Source organism: Gadus morhua, chromosome 15 (assembly GCF_902167405.1).
Source record: "Gadus morhua chromosome 15, gadMor3.0, whole genome shotgun sequence".
NCBI classification, from domain to species: domain Eukaryota; kingdom Metazoa; phylum Chordata; class Actinopteri; order Gadiformes; family Gadidae; genus Gadus; species Gadus morhua.
In genome coordinates this window covers 11771968-11792126 of record NC_044062.1, presented here as the reverse complement: position 1 = coordinate 11792126, position 20159 = coordinate 11771968, and the positions used below count along the sequence as shown (strand labels likewise).

General features: G+C 41.6%; 3 protein-coding genes across 6 annotated transcripts in view; 1 reads left to right on the top strand and 2 right to left on the bottom strand.

Annotated features, from left to right (window-relative positions):
- Window positions 1-6001, top strand: part of zcchc24 (zinc finger, CCHC domain containing 24) — a 31120-nt gene extending 25119 nt beyond the window's left edge. The window contains exons 3-4 of the mRNA XM_030379117.1: window positions 114-278; window positions 1724-6001. Coding sequence (XP_030234977.1) covers window positions 114-278; window positions 1724-1837 — 279 coding nt within the window. The 3' untranslated portion in view covers window positions 1838-6001. The remainder of the gene's footprint in view (window positions 1-113; window positions 279-1723) is intronic.
- A 386-nt stretch (window positions 6002-6387) lies between these two features.
- On the bottom strand, window positions 6388-9653 carry ppifa (peptidylprolyl isomerase Fa). Its single transcript, XM_030379118.1, has 6 exons — window positions 9419-9653; window positions 9218-9248; window positions 8724-8812; window positions 8550-8646; window positions 7939-8014; window positions 6388-7577 (listed from the first exon to the last, which is right to left on the bottom strand). The coding sequence occupies exons 1-6, from the start codon at window positions 9641-9643 to the stop codon at window positions 7442-7444; spliced, it is 654 nt and encodes a 217-aa protein (XP_030234978.1). The 5' UTR covers window positions 9644-9653; the 3' UTR covers window positions 6388-7441.
- A 726-nt stretch (window positions 9654-10379) lies between these two features.
- Window positions 10380-20159, bottom strand: part of zmiz1a (zinc finger, MIZ-type containing 1a) — a 110726-nt gene continuing 100946 nt past the window's right edge. For 3 of the 4 annotated variants that reach the window (XM_030378313.1, XM_030378314.1, XM_030378316.1), the window contains 10 exons: window positions 19760-19901; window positions 19185-19395; window positions 18609-18714; window positions 17991-18151; window positions 17679-17746; window positions 17363-17431; window positions 16377-16684; window positions 15817-16028; window positions 15032-15361; window positions 10380-14608 (listed from right to left, as the gene is read on the bottom strand). In XM_030378313.1, the coding sequence (XP_030234173.1) occupies window positions 14501-14608; window positions 15032-15361; window positions 15817-16028; window positions 16377-16684; window positions 17363-17431; window positions 17679-17746; window positions 17991-18151; window positions 18609-18714; window positions 19185-19395; window positions 19760-19901 (1715 nt within the window). In that variant the 3' untranslated portion in view covers window positions 10380-14500. The remainder of the gene's footprint in view (window positions 14609-15031; window positions 15362-15816; window positions 16029-16376; window positions 16685-17362; window positions 17432-17678; window positions 17747-17990; window positions 18152-18608; window positions 18715-19184; window positions 19396-19759; window positions 19902-20159) is intronic. The other variant, XM_030378315.1, reaches the window with a different exon arrangement.

Sequence of the window (20159 nt, the reverse complement as noted above, 5' to 3'; positions counted from 1 at the left end):
TTTGAGATTTAAAAAAGTGATGATTTACATGTCTTTATGTCGAGTCGCCCGACTCGTACGTTTGTCTTCTAATCGAGAGATGCTTTTGCTTTGCTTCGTCTTCTCCTCCCCAGGCCAGACCCAAAGGGGAGGGATTGACGCCGTACCAGGGAAAGAAGAGATGCTTCGGGGAGTACAAGTGTCCCAAGTGTAAGAGGAAGTGGATGAGTGGAAACTCCTGGGCCAACATGGGGCAGGAGTGCATCAAATGCCACATCAACGTCTACCCGCACAAGCAGGTATACACCAGAGGTGAACCTCGAAACCTCAAGAGAAACTGTAGCCATTTGCCACACAGTAGAACATTAGAGAAGAGCAAAAATAAAGACTGCATGTTTGAGATTATCTTCTTCAGTTTGAGGGCGTAAGCGTGCGATAGCGGAGATCAAGACCGTATGCCCTCAAGTGCTGCTCAAAAAATAAACACGTTTCATATGCTTGCTCTTGGGGAGTTATTAATTTGCAGAACCATTGGAAGCCTTTCAACTGAGAATTTCAAAGTGGTGAATGGTTTCCCACACAAAAGGCCCTTTGTGGGAGAAATACACTCTTTGAGTCTTGCTGGTGAGAAAACCTCCCTCTTTTGCACTCTGTGTATTGTGGTTAAGTTACACTCAGGCAGGCGAATTCCTTGCATTTGCAATGTCACCCACTTAACATATTTCCCCTTGTCAGCGTTTGAAACGGACCGCTTATCCCCATCGTATCCGCTGTCAGAGCGCAGAGCTCTCGGCACGGCTCTAAACTCCCTGCATCATGTCCCAAACCCACACCGACCAGTTTAACATGCACTAAAAGGATATACCGTAAATAAAATGACCCGTAAATGTGATTTCATGGGGTAATCTTCCTCCTTCCAACCCCTGTAATTTGTTTTATTCTAACTGCTGGAAGTCACTGTTAAAACCTTTTTACTTGGAGAACTCTGCATAGACGCCATCAAAAATAATATCCTTGTTATGGCAAAAGTTAAGAGCTCGAATGAATCAAGGATTTTGTAGTGCCTCACTCAAATGTGATTATTTTGTGTTGAGCCCTTTGTAAACAGTGTCTGAACCAAAACACATAAATATACATAACAATGTATAGAAGTCAGAATAAATGTCCTTGTTTTGTGGTAAAGCTGTGTTATAACCCACAGTAACCCATTTCCTTGAGTTTAAGCACTCGGAAGATATGGCTGTGCTTTAAATATGAAATTGAAAATAATAGTCATGGGGTTTTATAAAATTATAGTGTGAATGTTAAAACAACATCCAACCTTTTGACATTATTGAATTCGATGTGGATCATTTGTATGATTTCCATGCAGCAATTGTATTTTTATCATCCACTTTTATGGCATAAGATTTCATTTTAAAAGAAAACAAGTATGTTGAGAACATGAATCAATAGATCAGTTACGTATAACGTTGGTTCAGTCCATCTCTGCTTCCGAGTGAAGAGGTACAAGAGTTTGCAGAGACAGTGTGGCAGGACAGGCTCGAGGTTGGAGTGTTTGAGTCCCATCCGAGAGGTTCTGGGTTCAAACCCCAATGTCTGCTGTTTGCCTGTATCCTCTGATTTGAGCGAGATGCCTAACAGCACACGGTTGAACAGAGCTAGGGTTCATACGTGTTTCCCAGGGTGAATGTTTAAAGGACTCACGGTTGGTTCTGTGTTTGCTCTGTCCCCCCCCCCCCAGCGACCCCTGGAGAAGCCGGATGGCCTGGACGTGTCGGACCAGAGCAAGGAGCACCCCCAGCACCTGTGCGAGAAGTGCAAAGTGTTGGGCTACTACTGCCGTCGCGTGCAATAATCTCTTCTCCATCACCGTCGCCCTGGGAGCGAGGAGCCCCGCCCAACGTCCTCCCCCAGCCCGACCCGGACCCCCCTTTTACCCCCCCCCGTACCCGACCCTACGCTACACTTAATGAAGCCCACGACCATCAGACCCCCTGGTTCTCATGAGAGATGAACGCACACACGCACACACACACGCTCACAGACACATACACTCACACACATAGGCCTTCCCTCACGTTTTTTCTGCATCTTACTTTTTTTTTTTATTCTGTAACTATGAATATTAAGGCCTTTGCTTGGGCTCAACAATCTGCAATATTCTCACTACTAAGACCCCCCCCCCCCCCCCGCGTGTGCGGTAGAGCAGAAGGTGTTTGTCCAAACTCTCCATTGGTGGGTGGTGGGTGGTTGTGGTGGGGGTTTGGGGGAATATGGAGAAGAAGGATGACCCCAGAATTGGGGTTGATTCTCTAAGACGTTGATAATTCAAAGCAACAGAAAATGGTCACTGTGAAAAACTATAAAAAATATAGAAATACAGTCACTGCGACATCACAGGGTATCGAAAATCTTACCAGAACCCCCCCTAACAGATCCACAGTTAAAGTGTGGAAAATCATTAAATCATGAAGTATCTAAGCAGACACACAACTGTGTGTGCTGGAATATCTCTTCCGTTAACAATGAGTCCAAGTATTTCATCACTTTCGGGGGTTTGGTTTGTTTTATGTTTACGTAAATCTGCGTCAAAACGAGTGGTATATAAATGCGTGTGGTAATGGGAGCCTCATTGACTTTGGTATATAATGTATGTGAGGCCCCTTTTAGTGTCAGAATCGTATTAGGGTCAACAGCACATCTTATCAACTGTGAATTAAATGAGGGATAATACGCCATGCATCCCTGGCTTACAATTGGCCTATTTATTTAGTTTTTTCCTGTTTATTTGAAATATAGTGTGCAATTTGAACGTTTTAACTGGGAAATATAGAAGTGTATCTCTATCACTGCCTTAATCGCTTCCCCGTTGTTTAGCGACTGCTGTAGGACTTAGAGGCTTCGTGTAGATTTAGTTAGATTTTAGTGCTTTACTTATCACTTCATTAACCCTCTGTAAATACCTATGTTGCCACACGAAACCATGATTACCTACAGTACATTCAGCTTAAACTCGATACACAAGCAGATTAGTTTAGTTTTTCTCGTCATGGACGGCAGTGCAATAATCATTATCGTTTCTCTATAGTCAGTCATGTCAATGTTTTGCTTACTAATAATCAAAAGTCGGATTCATGAATCCTTGTCATAATATGCTTCAAAAGATGACTCTAAACTGCTTGAAAACTCATCCTAACGCAGATTAGATACTAACCATGCTATTTGAGATATTAGTCGTTTTAGAGACTTTGGAGAAGTCCCGGTGCCTCTCGATGAAACCGAGAGCCAGTTGGCTGCAAGGAACATGAAGCAAAGAGACTGTGTTTCTCCCGGAGCTTTATGTCTGTTAAAGGACTTCCAATAGCTGGCTGCACTGCAGTGCTGAGAATGTGGAGAAGAGAGGAGATGAGCTGGAGAAATGAAATGATCCATGAAGAGAGGCGAGAAGAAACGTGGTCCAGGAATGATATCAGATTTGATAACCAGAAGATATAGAAAGTGACTATGAATGTTTACACTAAGTTTGCTCCTTTTATGAACCAATGTCTTGAATGGAAGTGAGGTACTATCTGTTTACAAGTCCTACACAACTTTTTCACAATGTTTGAGAGATAATTGGTGGGATAGCCATGGCCAACATTCATACAATTGAGACACATTAGATTTGTTCACTAGAGATGCCTTGGACAAGCAGTCCACAAATATTTTCTACAAAATGTTGGGCTTTGACCCAACCTAACCTTAATGTTCATGTGCTGTAAAGAAAGTTGCGTGGCTCAGAAATGCCAGGCAGAATATTGTGTTTCCAACAATTCTATAGAGTACACCAAGTGCCGATTTTGCATTCATGGTCATTCATGCGGTAGTTGGGATGAAGATTGACTTTGGGTGAAGTTATTATCAGATTTTTGGGTTCGGCTATTGAAAACCCTACAATATGTATGCTAATTGGAAGTTACAGTTGGAACTGGCAGCGGGTGGTGTTGGACCCTGATCGAATTCAGCACCTCCAACCGGCACTTAAAAACCAAGTGCAGTTTGTTGTCATGGAGTATCAACAGAGATGTTTTGGTTATGTCAATCCTCTCCACAGAAAATCTTTTCAGTTTTATTACTTTTTCAAATGAAGCTGTGAACCTCACTTGTGCATCTGGAGCTTTTTTTATTTGCCCCTATTGTGATCATGGTAACCATGAACAGATTTAGTTTTATAAGGAGCCATATTCGTGGGGGAAGCTTCACTTGATGTTGGCACTCATGAATGTTGGGTCAAATTGTGAGAAACATTTAAAAGACAATGTTTTGTAAATCGAATGACTGGACACAGAGGAAAGTATTATGCATGTGAAAGTGATGTACCGCACGTCAGTAGAACATAAGCAGAAGGACGAATCAAGGACTCATACATCGTTGGGAACAATATATATTATATATATATATATTTTAGCACTGTATAACTTCGACCTGAACTCGTTGCGATGATAACATTAACAAGACTGATGAACTCACCGTCTCCTTCATTATCATCTGAAACTCACTGCTTTAAGCGCTAATACCTGACTGTGATGTAAAAACATAACCATGGATACCAATGAAGCCATGTGAAAACGTGTAAAAAAGTTTTCATGCTATCAAGATAAACAGAGTATGTAATAAGATTTAGGTGCCGAATCACAAGCAAATGTAAGAACTTTATACCAAGCAAAGATGTAAAAAAAAAAATCTGCTTTCAGAAGTATCTTGTCTTGACTTTACTTGACTTTTCTAGTACATTTTCGGTTAAAATGTATTTTTTATTTTATATGAACAAGATGTGTATTTTGGAAACCTTTATAGATGTTGACAATTTTTAAGCAATTTGCAAAAGAAAAACCCACGTTTTTTTCCCTGACAAAGATATTTGCAAATGACTGTTATGTATATATTTAAAGGCCATTATTTTCAAAGAGGAGCCCTTATATAGTCTAATGCAATATTAAAGCTTTTATGTGAAAAAGGGCCATTGATGAAAAGTAAACCAAGCTGGGAGTTTTTTTTTTATGTTCTTTTCAATAATCTGAAGGGCCTGTCCAACAGATATATTTATGGAAACATTTTTTACACTTTTTGTATAGAATATGCATCAAGTTACACTAAAAAGGAAATATTGATGTCTACATAAAATGTTAAAAGTTGGTACATAGTTAATACTGTCTCAGTTGTATTCAATGTATTTGTGTTTTGTTTCCTTTTGCTTTATCAGTATTACATAACCTATGATATATTTGTCTTTTATGATCTAATTATCCTTACCAGTCGCCCCTTCCATCCATAGAGTACAATGTATTCAATTTGAATACGTTAATGTCAGTGTTATGAAAGTATATTGTGTCAACATGCAGTCTAACTTGTTTTATTTCCCCCTCTGTATAAGCATGTTCAACTGTGAGCTATAGTTTGCTAAAAGCAACAATGACAAGGATATTTAAATGTACAATGATTTCACTAGTCAAGGACGTGTGTACTTATACACACTTCTATGGAGTTTGCATGCGCATGTTTATTTCTGATTCCATTTTATGTTGTGCAATGTGTACCTATTTAAGTTCTACATAGTGTAGTATTTGGATCTGTATGTAACATTCTCAGTAATTCCAAGATTGTTACTATCCACAAAATATCTAATTTAGCCTACTGATAATGTAGTTTATCCAGCTTAATCCCTATTTACCGATTTTAATCTGTTAACACACCAATGCCGTTCAATTGGAAAGTCGTGTGTGTGTTTGTGCGTGTGTGCTCTGTTGTTTATCATTTAGCATTTCATTGTGATGTTGTGAAAGTGCTTGTATTTGAATTGGACAGAACACAGATGCTGTTTGGCACACAAGGAAAGTCAAGCTTACAACGTTGCCCACCAGGTCTGGTTTTCATGTCCATGAAAATGGCATTCCAAAATGTGCCTTATTTGTTAGAGTTTGCGTAACAAACACCAGTGCTTTAGATCTGGCGGTCGAATAAAAAGTTGTGATGAATGAGATACGCTTTTCATATGGTTATTTTACTTCAGTTTCTGTTGTAGTAACTAGGTGTGTCCAACCGACTCCACTTGAGCTTTATGCTGGACGACTCCCAGTTCCTATCTGATATTAGTATGGACAATGCGTGCCATTTTGCTTTCCCCTCTTCCTCCCCCACAGCTAGCATGTCTGCATTCTAGGTGGCGGGCGCTGTAAACCGCTCTGAGGAAGGGCATTGCTAATGGTTTAAATATGGCAGTTGGGTCATGTGCTGGAAGGGCCTTGTAAAAGATTGATTCCCCCTCATCTTGTAAGACCACTCAGGTGAAACTCACCACCACACGTTTGAGATATTGATATCGAGACATTGAGAACGTTAGAGTTTGGCACATATTTGAACTCAGTGGAAAGGCGAGGATAGATCTGTATACATAAAAAAAGGAAAATGACAGCAATGGAATGCAGCCAAACTGACAGAATCTAGACTTTAACAGCGTTCAAATCAGCATAACAAAGATGTTATTGTTTTGCATGTCTCTTAAAATTTGGCTGCTGCTCTTGCTTTTGTCTTGCCAAGTTTCCGCAGTGCAATATTATACATGCATTCCAAATAGCTCAAACCTAACCAGAGGGTGGAGACGCAAATTAGATCAAGTTTGTTACAACATCTCGCTAACTTAAACAGAGTGAGAACTGGGAAAATGTCTCCATGGCGACAATGTAATCGTAGAACTCAAACAAACGGTGGAAGGTCAGCGTGCATATGGTTTCGCTTAGGAGCAGGGGATTCTGCTCTTTCACGTTGCTTCATTATTTACTTTCATTAAGTATTAGCTCGATAAGCAGCAACAGCCTCTGGCGCCGTCAGGCCAAAAGGTACCTCCGAGCTATCGAGGTAAAGGACTGATCCACAAACACAAACACATTTCAAACTGGCTTCTCAAAACAATGAACAACGATTGAATAATCTTACACTGGCCAATCAGGCAACTGTCCACATTTCTAGAATTTTCCCACAGATTTGTTGTAGATTTTAACTTTAAATTGCAAGACATTGGCTTGCGAATGTATGACAAACAGTATGTCAAGATAAATAAGTTGACACACAGTCAAGCACTTCCTGATAAATGGGACTTGAAGGCATGATGTCACATCCTTTCCTCATGGACAGGAAGAGGTCCAGTTTCTAAAAAAAGCAATTGGCTCATTTCCAGGAAGTTTGATTGAAAGTGGGATGGATAGTTGCACACTATCAGGACCAACGCTGTGCGGCGGGCCAAAAGTTCAAGAGAAAGTATGGAGTGAACATTTTTCGATACGCCTTCGTGCAACTTCAATAGAAATGTAGTAAAAGACGAACGCTGTGTTTGTTCTGATTGTCCCAGGAGTACAGTGCCCTGGTGGTGGTCCATTTGAAATGGCTTGATTAACCTTCACCTCTGATCAGAAAAAGAACAATGTCAGTTCATCTGCCCGCAGTCGACGATGGCGATCTTCTTGAGCACGCCTCCGTCGTGCAAACCGAACGCCTCCATCTTGGTCACGACCTCCATGCCCTCCGTGACTTGACCGAACACCACATGCTTACCGTCCAACCTGAGAGATCAAAGCAAGAGACCAAACTTGCTGACTCAGAAAGGAACAAGCACTGTAATCCACTGCACCGGTTCACATTCTTTTGTTTACCAACAACATATGGAAATATGAAGAACCGTGACATGAAAAAACTAAAAACGGATACAGAAAGAAGCTTTTTGCGACAGGATATACTAGTTGGTGTGCCTGACTCACAGACCCAGCCAAAAGGTTGTGAGTTCGAACCCCAATATCTGCAGTCTGTCTGAACGAGATGACTTATCTCTCATTACTATAAAAAGGTATACCTGCGATGAGTCGTTTACTTGTGCAATTAAATAATTATGCCAATTCAATTGTGTTTAAATTTAACTTTACATACCATTCTGTCTTAACAGTACTAATGAAAAACTGCGAGCCGTTGGTGTTCGGCCCTGTATTTGCCATCGACAAGGTTCCTGCAAAGCAAAGGAAATGCGGCATCAGTAAAAATAACATTAGGAAGATGATACATAACTGCTAAAAGGAAACAGTCTTCATGACGTCTTAGACCATTGGGAATATTAAGCAGCCTACAGTGCAGTTACGCAGGACCCTAGCCTTAGAATTGTCTTCAACAACATAGGGTAAGAGTTAAGACAGAAGATCAACTATTATTAAGGGACAGATTACGGTGACCCACTGTGAAAGTAGGTCAATCACTTAGTATAGCTATTTCTATAGTGTGGAAATCGTCGCGTAAAGACAAAACACTGCCATCTAGTGAGTGGGTAGTAGTGGATGCGTTGAATGAATGAATAACGTGCAGCTAGTTCTCCAAATCGTACTGCACTGTAACAGATAAGCTGGAATGATTAAGGCAGGCCTATCTGCAAAACAAATTTAGATATCTCACTATCATTACAGAATATAAACATACATATAATGAAAAAAAAGTATCTAATGGAATGCTGAATAGCATCTGTATCAACCTCTAGCTGTTTATTTATTTACCTGGACAGGTGTGTTTCAATTTAAAGTTCTCATCTGCAAAATTAGTGCCATAGATTGATTTCCCTCCTGTTCCGTTGTGATTCGTAAAATCTCCTCCCTGCAAATATACGCATTAGTGGAAAAATACACAATATAGATACATTTAGTGTCGACAATGTTATTTGTGTAACACACCTGGCACATGAACTCGGGTATTATTCTGTGAAACACTGAACCCTTGTATCCAAAACCAGGTTTCCCAGTGCACAGTGCGCGGAAGTTTTCTGGGGAAAGAAAATTTAAGGAGTGGGTGGTGTATGTCCATTACTGCATTACACACAGAAGTACCCTAGCTTTAGCCGCAAACGACTAGGAGGACGTCCGGATTACAATTCTCTCAATGGAGAGCACTATAGATTAAAACATATGTATCTGCTCGCATTGAATGACGATAAACACACTAATATTGCACCAATACGGAGAAGCTTGGGCCATCTTTCTATCGAAATGCCTTTGGTTTATGTTAACAAAAATCGTCATGTCATGCATGACCAACTTGTCAAAAACTCTGAAGCTTTCAATCACTTTAGAACACTGAAAAATGTAAAGTTTCGAAGACTCTTCAGCAGAAAGTTGCTGTAAGGTGAAATATCCTCACGGTCACCATCATCTCTAGAGGCTCTTCTCACCTGCAGTCTTGGGCACTACTTCTGCGTTAACCTTAAAAAAATGACATTAAAAACCGAATTTTAAATGAAGAAATGTTATTTAATATGCATTATATAGACTGTCATGCAAGTTATCACAAGCATGTGTTTTATGTGTGTACAGTGACGATAACAGGTCACTGTTGGGGGGCTAACGTTAGCTGTTATTAGCTCAGAGCTAACCTCTATGATAATTCTTCCAAGAGGTTCACCGTCAGCCTCAATGTCCAAATACAAAACGGGATTCTTGACAGGTCCAGACGACAGCAACCGGGATGAAGCAATGCCCACTGAGGAATATTTGATACGGTTTTTTATTTGCAACATCGTTGCTATGAAGTTTAGGGGACCAACTTCTGTGAGGACTCGAGTCGCCTTCCATAGACACATCAGTGTTTGCGTAGGCATACGTGTGACGTCATTCGCTGTCAAACGGCTACTTCCGCCAACAGAGGCGCATGAGAAACATCTGCGGGATCAAACAATCAACACTGGCGTCATCACCCACATTCAAGTAGAAGTACTACAAATACAAGTTTTTTGTTCATTTAAAAAAAAAATTAAATATATTTTATTGTTTTTCCTTGACGTACTATATGTATATAGGCTACCTACTTTTTAAGAAGGCTACTTTGGTTGATGACATGTTCAGTCAATTATGTTATTTGTTCTGCAATAGTTTAGCAAATATAGCGAGGTAGGGTCTGATGATGTCGACTATAATAGTATATCAGAAGATATTTAGTGAATTCATATAAAATTAGGGTGTTGACAACGACACCCAGAGGACACTGAACAGAACTGCATCAACACGGGCGAGGTCAAACCAAACCCAAACATCCCTTCAATCCAATTAAACAGAACTCGAACTACTCATTTCTTTCTGCTAACATTTAAAACACAAGTAATCTATTTATTTTTTAAATTATGATTAAATCTATGATTAAAAAAATGGCATCATGAAATGTTTGATGATAATGACTATTAGTAAATAGTTAGAGTTGAACGATATTAGTTGCCTAATTCTTAAGCCATTGGTACAACTTGCAATTAGTACTTCATTCCAACCAGCATCCTGATCATATTGTCAAAGTGTTGGTTGTGAAAGATGCAATGACTAAAGGAGTAGATGTCTGACACAGAATACATTGTGTTTCATCTGAATACATATTTATTAGATAAATATTAGGATGTCACATCATCTAACTACATACAGATTTGCAAGACTAAAAATCACAATATGTTTATCTGACCAGTTTAGAATATGAAATAATTGTACACAGAATGTACAAAAACCAAAAGAGAAAACTGTCACCGTGTGTGTCAATGGCTCCAGATTGTACATTTTCGAGCAAATTTTGCCAAATTGCATAAAAATTTGACAAAATTTTGTACAAACTTGATTTGGGTCTAGGCGCCAAACATCATGGCTCCACGTCTCCCGAGTCCCAATTATACCTTTAAAGGCTCCGAATAGTTTTGTAGCACCTTTATAAAGTACACAGGCAATAGAGAAGTACACGGAGGTTCACTATTACACAAACTGAAAAAAAAGGTTGTTTCCCGCCCCCCTTCACCACCGACACCGCAACATTTTGGGGGGCACATAAAGTTTTTTACACAAATGAACAGGCGTGGTTAGAGTGGTCCGCACAGACGCCATCAAACATGGTTCCATTCTCTCAATTCGCAATGTCTGACAGGAGAATGCAAGCTTTACAAATTCTAGATACACTATGCACACTCCCCCTCCCCCCTCCCCTGGAGAAAATGAATACTTTCCGTTAACGTGTCTATTTGTCATTTACATTATGTACATCGACCGCCCCTCTTTTTTGCTACATCCAAACCTGTGATCGAATATAGGAGGGGAGGGAGGGGAACTCTCCGGACTTATGTTTCATTTTACAATATATCTCTTTTTTGTCTTTCTTGTTTTCTATATTCAGGACGTAGACCAAACTGTACAATTTGTGACTGGGCAGGGAGCATCAAAAATGAATCTTTTAGATTTTTTTTCCTGTGGAGGGTTGAATTGGAAGTTGTGATACACTGTGTATGGAATCATAATATATCAAATGTGGCAGTGCAAACAAATAGATAGACAGATAAACAAACCAATACATATTGATTTAACTATGATATGTGAAACATGAAAGACGCCGAACTCTGAGGACACACACATTGACTGTTGTGTTCTGTTATTTAAATGAGTAAAATATCCATTTTGAGATAAGCTAGTCAACAAGAAATATTTAAATTTCCTTTACTGCATACATTCATACCAAATTAAATCAATCATTGAAACAAAAAAGAAGACACTCGACAAAATAATAATTTAAAGTTAAAACAATATAAAATGTGATACAAATACAAACAATCCTCACACTTTTCCCTCCACAAGTATCAAAAAGCTCATCCCCGGCCAAGAAATTACAGAATATTCTGTATATTCTCACTTAAAATACACACGATTATTTGTTTCAATATCAAACAAATGTACAGGCTATTTTGGACATATAAGGATGATGAAAACAAACATAAAACACAAGCAAGTAAAAAAAATATTTTTTATAAGTAATTCATACTTTGTCCTGCTTGATGTGTCCACAAATTATTTGAACTGATGCATTGTCACAGTGGAAATTAAACAGAAACAAGGGGGATATCTGCTGGCATGGACAGTGAAAGTATGTTTGTAAAGGTGATTTAATTATTACAATAATGCGCTTTCCATCAAGTTCTTTTTGTGTGTATTTGTATCTGTGTGTGTGTTTGCGTGGGCGAGTCTGTCTTTCTTGAGAAATTTAAATTTTTGTACTAGCCAGGTAAAAAATATTACATTAATTATTTGCTACAATCACAAATAATTCACAGGGCAGTATTTTATATGAAATGGATTTTTTTTGCAACAGATAGGTAAAAAAAGAGTTACGCAATTGGGTTAATTCCTTCATAAAAAGGAAGAATGTAGCGTGGCAGTAACATGAGAGCGGTATGAATTCAACTTAAATAGGAGACATTTGTAAAAAATTAAAGAAAATGAAAACGAACAATGAGGCATTCAGGCATGAAGCTCTGAAGCAGTGGCTCTGTGGCCAAGGTGTTGATTATCCAGCGAACAAAATCAAATAATAACGACGGCCATGACACTATCTGCCACTCCAAATTAACATAAATGAAATACAGTAAATTACATGCATGATAGATTTCAGCAATGACGCTCGAGGCTGAGATTGAGCAAAAACAGAGAAACGCAAAAACTCTTCAACCCAACTGAACTGAAGCTCTCCATCTGATTGTATGGATGCTGTGGAAGGATTACAGTGAATACTCCCTCTTGCAAGTGTGGGTGCGCCAGGGAGTGCAATCGCAGATAGATCAATGCCAAAGCAATTTCACATAATTGTGTCCTTTCGTAATTTATTCCTCTTGTTATCAAGAGTTTGCACGGACCAAACGTAATGTTAGCAGGATGTTGTAACTGCACGATCTGTACTTATAACGATAACGTAAACAAACACGATCCAGGCTGAACCTAAATTTAAAAAGCACTGCATAACTTTTAGGGCTGTGTATCTGAATACATTGAAGTGTGTGATATGGGACATGAGAAAAAAAATGGAAACAGAGATTGAGGTGGAAGTTATAAATATGAAGGGTACATAAGAAGATAAGTGGACCAGGAAAGGATGAAGCATGTTTAGTACAAAGAGACAAAAAGCAGGGAACTGTTGGCACACGTGCACTTTAGAACAAAGTGGGGGACTCAATTTAATGAGGGGACGACAAAACATCACAATAAATATCAACAACAAAACTAAAGATACAGGGGCCGGACCAGAAGGGACTAATGCACTAAGACCAGACCCATTAGAGTGGATTTTGTTGTCACGTCCATCTTTGTATGATTTCCCTTTTATTTTTCCAATTCTGTTTTCTTTGCCTGCTGAAATTCACATACGCACCTAAGGAAACTAAAGTGCACACAAACACATACACAGGTATGCACACACACACACACACACAAACAAACACGCACGCACGCAAGCACACGGACACATACACTCATACAAACACATTCAATCGTACACACACACACACGCACACATCTGTACACACACATGCCTTCATACAAACACACACACACACATCTATACAGACATTTGCATTCATACACACATCTGTACACAAACACACACAATCAGGTGCGCACCCAAAATTCATGCATCCATAAACAGACACAGGTGCCCACAAAAACAGATGCATTTGTACACACACATCCGCTCATATACGCACACAGGTGGGCGCACACAAATACATGCATTTGTACACACACATCCCTACACACACACACACATACAAAATCTTTGCGTACACACCTGTTAGACTGCAAAAACTGTACCTTGGGACAGCGTGCTTCTGTGTTGACACCAGAGGACATTTTAGCTTATCTTTCTAGTGCTGTGAGTGTGAAGAGGTCCTGTGTTGAGGTCCAGTTAGCAAGGAGATGTCCGTGACAAAGCGTCACAAACCCCTCCCAGGAAGTCAGGGTTCAAAGGTCACGGCCTGTGCCAACGTCTTGGAAGAACTCGTTTCAGATAGGATAAAAACAATGTTTCTCCTGTAATTCTTTAAAATCTTTTTTTTTCTTTCACTTCTTTCATTTTCACTCTTTCACAAAAAGGAAATACATAATTAAAAAGCTACAACACTTTTTTTTTCCTTCCTATTTCCAAAGGGTTCTCCTCTGTGTTGTTTACAAATGAAATGATTATATCTGCACAGTTTGTAGTCATCAAATAGTCAATATAGATATCATATATGGATATATAATATCAATTTTAGTGCCAGCCAACATGGCCGTGGTGTGGGTGTTGTTTAAAAATCAGAAGCATTGGAGATGTGGGTTGGGGGTCTTTACACTGAAAAGGTGAGGAGGAGGAGGGCGGGGGGGGGGGGGGGGGGGGGGCTTCTTATCGATTCCCACACACTTCCCGACGAAGATCTTTGCGTGAGACAAGTTCCTATCAAACACATCCGTTTGCAAAGACGACAGTCAAGTTTGTGTGCGTGTGTGTGTGTTTATATGCGCATTCGCATGCATAGGGAGCTGTCCGACCCGTGTGAGGTCAGAGGTTAGTCGGAGTGTCTATTGACAGAAAACACCCACACACACACACACACACACACACTTTTCGCGCAACCGTCATGACACCCTGTGTGGGGGACGGTTTCAATGGGGAAAAGGTATAGTCGTTGGGGCTAGTTGTTCTCAAAGAGGGACAGGAGATCATCATTGCTATTGGTCGGAAGGTCAGGAGGGTCCAAGTAGGAGAGCAACTCGTCAGGGTTGGCCAGCTCTGGAAGCAGCTGTGGGGCAAAGAGAAGAAGGATATATTAATATAGGGATAGATAGAGGCTAGGAAGGGTAGCCACTCTCAATTCAATACCCAATGTCTGCAGCCTAACTGGGGGCAGACTAACCACTACCTGCTCTGGATTCACAGTAGGATGCTTGGATTAAAGTGTCATAACTTAATGTCCAACTACTACTACTAAATACTTAATATCATTACAATATATTAACAGGCCCTATCATGAGAACTTAAGAGTGTTGCAGTTGTTACATTGTGCCATTTTACACTATGATGAGGGCACACTTAAATGACAACACCATAGCTCAATGTACTTTCACCCTGAATAAAGAACCTTTGGTTTGTTATACATGGTTAGTGTCAGGTTAGGGGTTACCCCCCTAAAATCAAAAGGATGTCCCACACAAGACACACTTACATCCAGGGAGGGCTCGGGCATGTCCTGGGCTCCCTGCCCCATTGGCCCATCCGAAGAGGGGTTAAAATTCAGATCGCTGTGGGGGTGACTGTTCTGCTGCTGCTGAGGCCCGCTATGCTGGGACTGGGGCTGCGACGACTGGCGAGGCGGCTGCCCCGATTGGCCGCCATGATGCAACGACTGCCCCGGTTGGCCGCCGTGATGCAACGACTGCCCCGATTGGTGCACGTGGTGCGGAGACATGTGCATGCCCTGCTGAATGGCATTGTGGGAGTGGTCGGGATGGGACATCTGAAGGTGAGGGGAGAGAGAGGAAAAGTGAGATCGAGGCTGAGAATGAGAAAGAGAAAGAGAGACAAAGGAGTGGAGACAGAGAGTGGGGAGGAAAAGGGAGAGAAAAGTGAAATTAGTCACTGGTGATTATGAATAATACGAAACATGTTGTGTGGCCAGCAGGCAGCTGCTAAATGAATCAGCAACGTGAGCCTTTCAGCACACATGCTAGCTGAGGGCTAATGGTCTCCAGCTAGTTCATACACAGAACATTACTTGTCTGGTCTGTTTGTATTCATCTGCGACCAGGGACTACCGTCGCTGTGGAAAACGTCTGGCTAACTGTTAACATATTCGGCTAAAAAACTAAAATAAATAAGAAACAGGACAAAGCTTAAAAACAAACAAATGCCATGAGGACAAACAACATTCCGGATGTTTTGCAGGACTTGCTGTTAAACCAAAGAAAGAAAAGACGCGGTGTGTGTTCTGGATCTGTGTGGCCCACTTACTGAGTCGGACATCCCATGGTTGAGGGGCTTGTCCTGGGACATCAGACCACCAGGGGCGTCCGGGGGATGGGAGAGCTGGGGGGCGTGCATGAAGTCACTCATAGGGGGGCCTCCCCCTCCCCCTCCTCCTGTACCCGGTCCTCCTCCACCTCCCCCACCTGAGGGATTACCGTGGGGGAAGTCAAAGTTCCCGTGACCGTGGAAACCGTTGCCTGGAGAGAGGCAGAGATGGAGGGAGAGAGGGAGAGAGAAAGACAGGGAGAGAGAAAATACCAAATGTCATGAATGAAGTTAAGTGACTTTGGTTTCGCTCACAGGCGTAACACGCACAGAAATGTGTCTGTTGCAAGAAAACAGAACTGGTTCTGTAATCGAAAATAAAATAAGAGAAAAGCCCCCCACGGTATGTTATAAAACAACTTGTGTTCTCAAGCTGGCAGTTCAAATGTGGGCTTCTTCCTCTGAGGGACTTCCTTGTAGAAAATAACTAGCAGGTCAACAACAATAATCACTAGTCTCTGCTGTAGAGAATCAATGTGTGCCATGGACCCATCGATTACCTGGTCCAGCGTAGTCTCCCCCGCCATGTGGACCAGGATGAGACTGGTAGGGGCTCGGACCAGAACCGGGACCACCATGTCCGAGGCCTACACCAGACCCGGGTCCAGAGCCGGGACCCGGTCCGGAACCAGGCCCCAGCTGGGCGATCATCTCCACCACGTTGGGCATGGTCATCTGGCTGGGGCTCATGGTCTTGAAGCGTTTGGCCAGGGGCCCGTCGGGGTCCTCCTTGATGTGCAGCTCCGACTTGATGGGCACCGGTCTCCAGCTGCAGGTGGGGTCGATGGTGACCTCCTCAAATTCAGAACTACACCAGGGAGAGCAGAGAGAGCGAGAGCGTTAGGTGGGTAAATGGTGATTTAGATAATGGGAGATTTCGGTGCATGTTGTATCAATAGGATTGCCAGTAAAATATATATATATCATTAATAATAATAATAATGGATAGAATTTATAAAGCCCTTTTTTGGTCACTCAAAGACGCTTTCCAAAAATATATATGCTATTGATATGTCCTACTCATTTATAACAGAAACTCTGGGAGAAGGTGGCAGAGAGCCTTGGCTGGAAACATGGAGAGGCAAGGTTACGGCCTGCTTCCTGTTTTGTTACGGAGGTTGTACCCGAGAGAAGCTTATTTCCGTTAGTGGAGGAAGTTCTCAGAAGGGGCTTTCGTGTATTTCTAAAGTGCTCAGTCAAAAAGGTGTTGGTTGGAAACCTTTGCAGACACTTTTCCTAAGAACATGCGTTTGCTGTCTCTGATGTCTGATTTGTTGGACTAAATGTACAACGCTACTCGTAATGTATATATACGTACATTATACTCTTTGTGTTTAGTTTTGACTAGGATGCATCTCTTTTTCATTCCTATTACTGCCCCAGTCTTTTCTGCAACCCGCATTTCACCCAAACCACATCTTATCGAATCGTATCTTGAGTCATGAAATAATCAACGGGATCACCAGGATTTGATTGATGAACTTACTTCTGGATGGCGTTCAGGATACCCCACATGTACTGATCCACCTCCAGGCCTTCCAACAACGCCGTTTTACTGAAGCGGAAAAGACGTGAAAAGAAGAGTTTAATAACATTATGTTGACTATTTCCTAACTCAGCAGTCAAAAACTAATTACAGTGAAGTAAATACAGGAGCAAGTAAAGCCAATTAAAACTCAGTACCGTTCACCTGGTCAAATACTAGACATCCCCCCCCCCCCCCAATCAGAAAATTTACATCTCTCTTTATAAATAATGACAAGAATGGTGAAATGTTCAGTTCATCCTATTCCCTGTCTTACTTGCATACAGGACACCTCCACGTTCCTCTCTCACAGTTGAGCTGCAGGTAGGACTCCAAATCAAAACACTGCGGAGAGGAAGAGCAAGTGTTGGACGACGTACAGTACAATACGGTCACGGCAGAGGGGGAACAATGTGTCCCACAAATCTAGTTTCCACAAAGCCAGTTTTAATGCAGATTGAATGATCGATTTGTTATCTATTGGCTTGGTCTGAAAGACAGATAGATGTAGCATTTTTATATTGATATGAATAAGGTATACACATCAGGACTTTGGGTTCTACGCTAACGTAACCATGTGATATGCTACCTGGACGTGTTTGCAGTCGTGTCCGCGCGCCGGCAGCTGGATGCGTCTGAAGGTGACGGGGCATTTGAGGGAGACTTTAATGGCTGTCTGCTCCACGCCGTCTTCCCCGTTCAGGGTGGCGTTGCCTGCAGAGGCAGCGACACTGCTGAAGTTCCTCTTGACTGATAGAGAAAAGAGAGAGAGAGAAAAAGAAAGAAAGAAAGAAAGATAGATAGATAGATAGATAGATAGATAGATAGATAGATAGATAGATAGATAGATAGATAGATAGATAGATAGATAGATAGATAGATAGATAGATAGATAGATAGATAGATAGAAAGAAAGAAAGAAAGAGGGAGAAACAAAGAAAAGGGGAACATAGTGAGAGGGATACACAGAGAGTGAGAGTGAGAGTACAGAGAGACAGAGAGAGTGAGAGTGAGTGTCAGGGAGAGAGATAAAGAGAACATCAGGGACAGAGGGTGAGAGGCAGAGGTCAGAGACAAAGAGAGAGAGAGAAAAGTTAGTTAACCTTCATTGTACCCCGGTTTATAAAATGTCACCGAACAGAAGGTTGTCATTTCAAACCCATCCACATGCAGCATGTGTCATCTTTCCCAACAATGCTCGTCATACTTTTGGTGATGCAATGTTCTGCCGGTAGAAGCCTCTTCTTCAACAGACCCTGGAGGACTGAGCGCACAGATGGTCTGTGGACCAGTTGCAGCACAAACAGGTGGGACTGCAGAACACAGAGAGGCAGAGCTCGGATTAGTGGGGACACAGTGAGCCGAACACACCATTAAAAACACAACAATTTGGATGATGAATTTGAATGACAGACGCAAATGTGAACCTTCTGTTCTGGTAAAAGTAACGTTCCAATAAATATTACTCTCATAAGTCCTTGCATGGGGGAATGGTAGTGCAGTGGATAGGATGTTTGGCTCGCCGACGAAAGGGTACTGGGTTCGATCCCCAATGTACGCGGCCTACTTGAAGGGTCCTTGAACTGAAGTTTTGATACACTATTTGTGACTTTATTCCTACTGTTTATATTTATATTGTGTTTCATATCGCATGTTAGAACAAAATATCCCCTCAAGGTTGAATTAGGAACCCATCTAATCTAAACAGCTGTGATCGAATCTAATCAATCGATACAAGCCGATCCTTATGCATAGTAGTTAACATGGACAACGTGGTACTTACACAGCAACAGGCGGTGACCGTGATCTGGATGGTGTTCCTCCCAGGCTGACAGACATGCTTCAAGTGCAAGGGCTTGTGGGAAGTCTTGTTGTCGCCCCTCTCGATGGTGAGGGGCGTGGCGTTGACGCTGACCTGTACGGACGCCGGCCAGTTGGTGTTCATCTGCCGGTCCTCGTGGTGGTAGCACTTGAACTGCAGTTCCAGGTCCGACCTGTAGGGGGAGCAGCAGAGGTGGAAGAGAGGCATTTGGAGACGTTAGGAATAGCTTGCAACGTCGAATAAGAATTTATTTAAAATCTAATATTTTAGTTCAGCAGCAAACACTCTCGCCTCGTCTTCACTATCCTGCTCCTTTAAAAGTATACTTTATTTTCAATTCATTTATTGGTTTATTTCAGGAACATTGCACACTAATCAACAGTCAAACTGTAAGTGAGCGAGAGTTAGCCTAAGAGGCTAGTTTACATCTGTTGTCCCCAGTTGTATTGATGAATACTTTTTGATACAATTCCCTTCTGTCTTTTAGCTACCAAGAGTAATGAAACACCAAAAGGCCCATGTGAAAAGGGCCCTACCTCCACATGAGTGTCTGGTGCACGGAGGGCCGCAGGTGGAAGACGTGGTTGCTGACGGCCAGGTTGTGCTCCAGCCTGAAGGGCTCCAGCACCACCCCGTCCCTCACTGGGAAGGTCAGCCGCAGCTCCTCGTTGGGGTTGCCTGGGAAAGAGCACACAGGGAGCCAATAAGGAGACAGCTTTTGGATATATAAAAAAAAAAAAAAACGATTGTGCGGTTTACAAGGAGACGGGGGAAAACACACCTGACTGTAATCATGGGTTGGTTGTGGGGCTATGAGTCATTAACACATAATCCACATGCAATTCTTTTTGACCGCTTGTTTTAGTTCCTTCTCTTTTGGATAACAAATTCACAGAAAGGTGCCTTGTGGTTGAACCTCTACCGCAGAACAAGTTT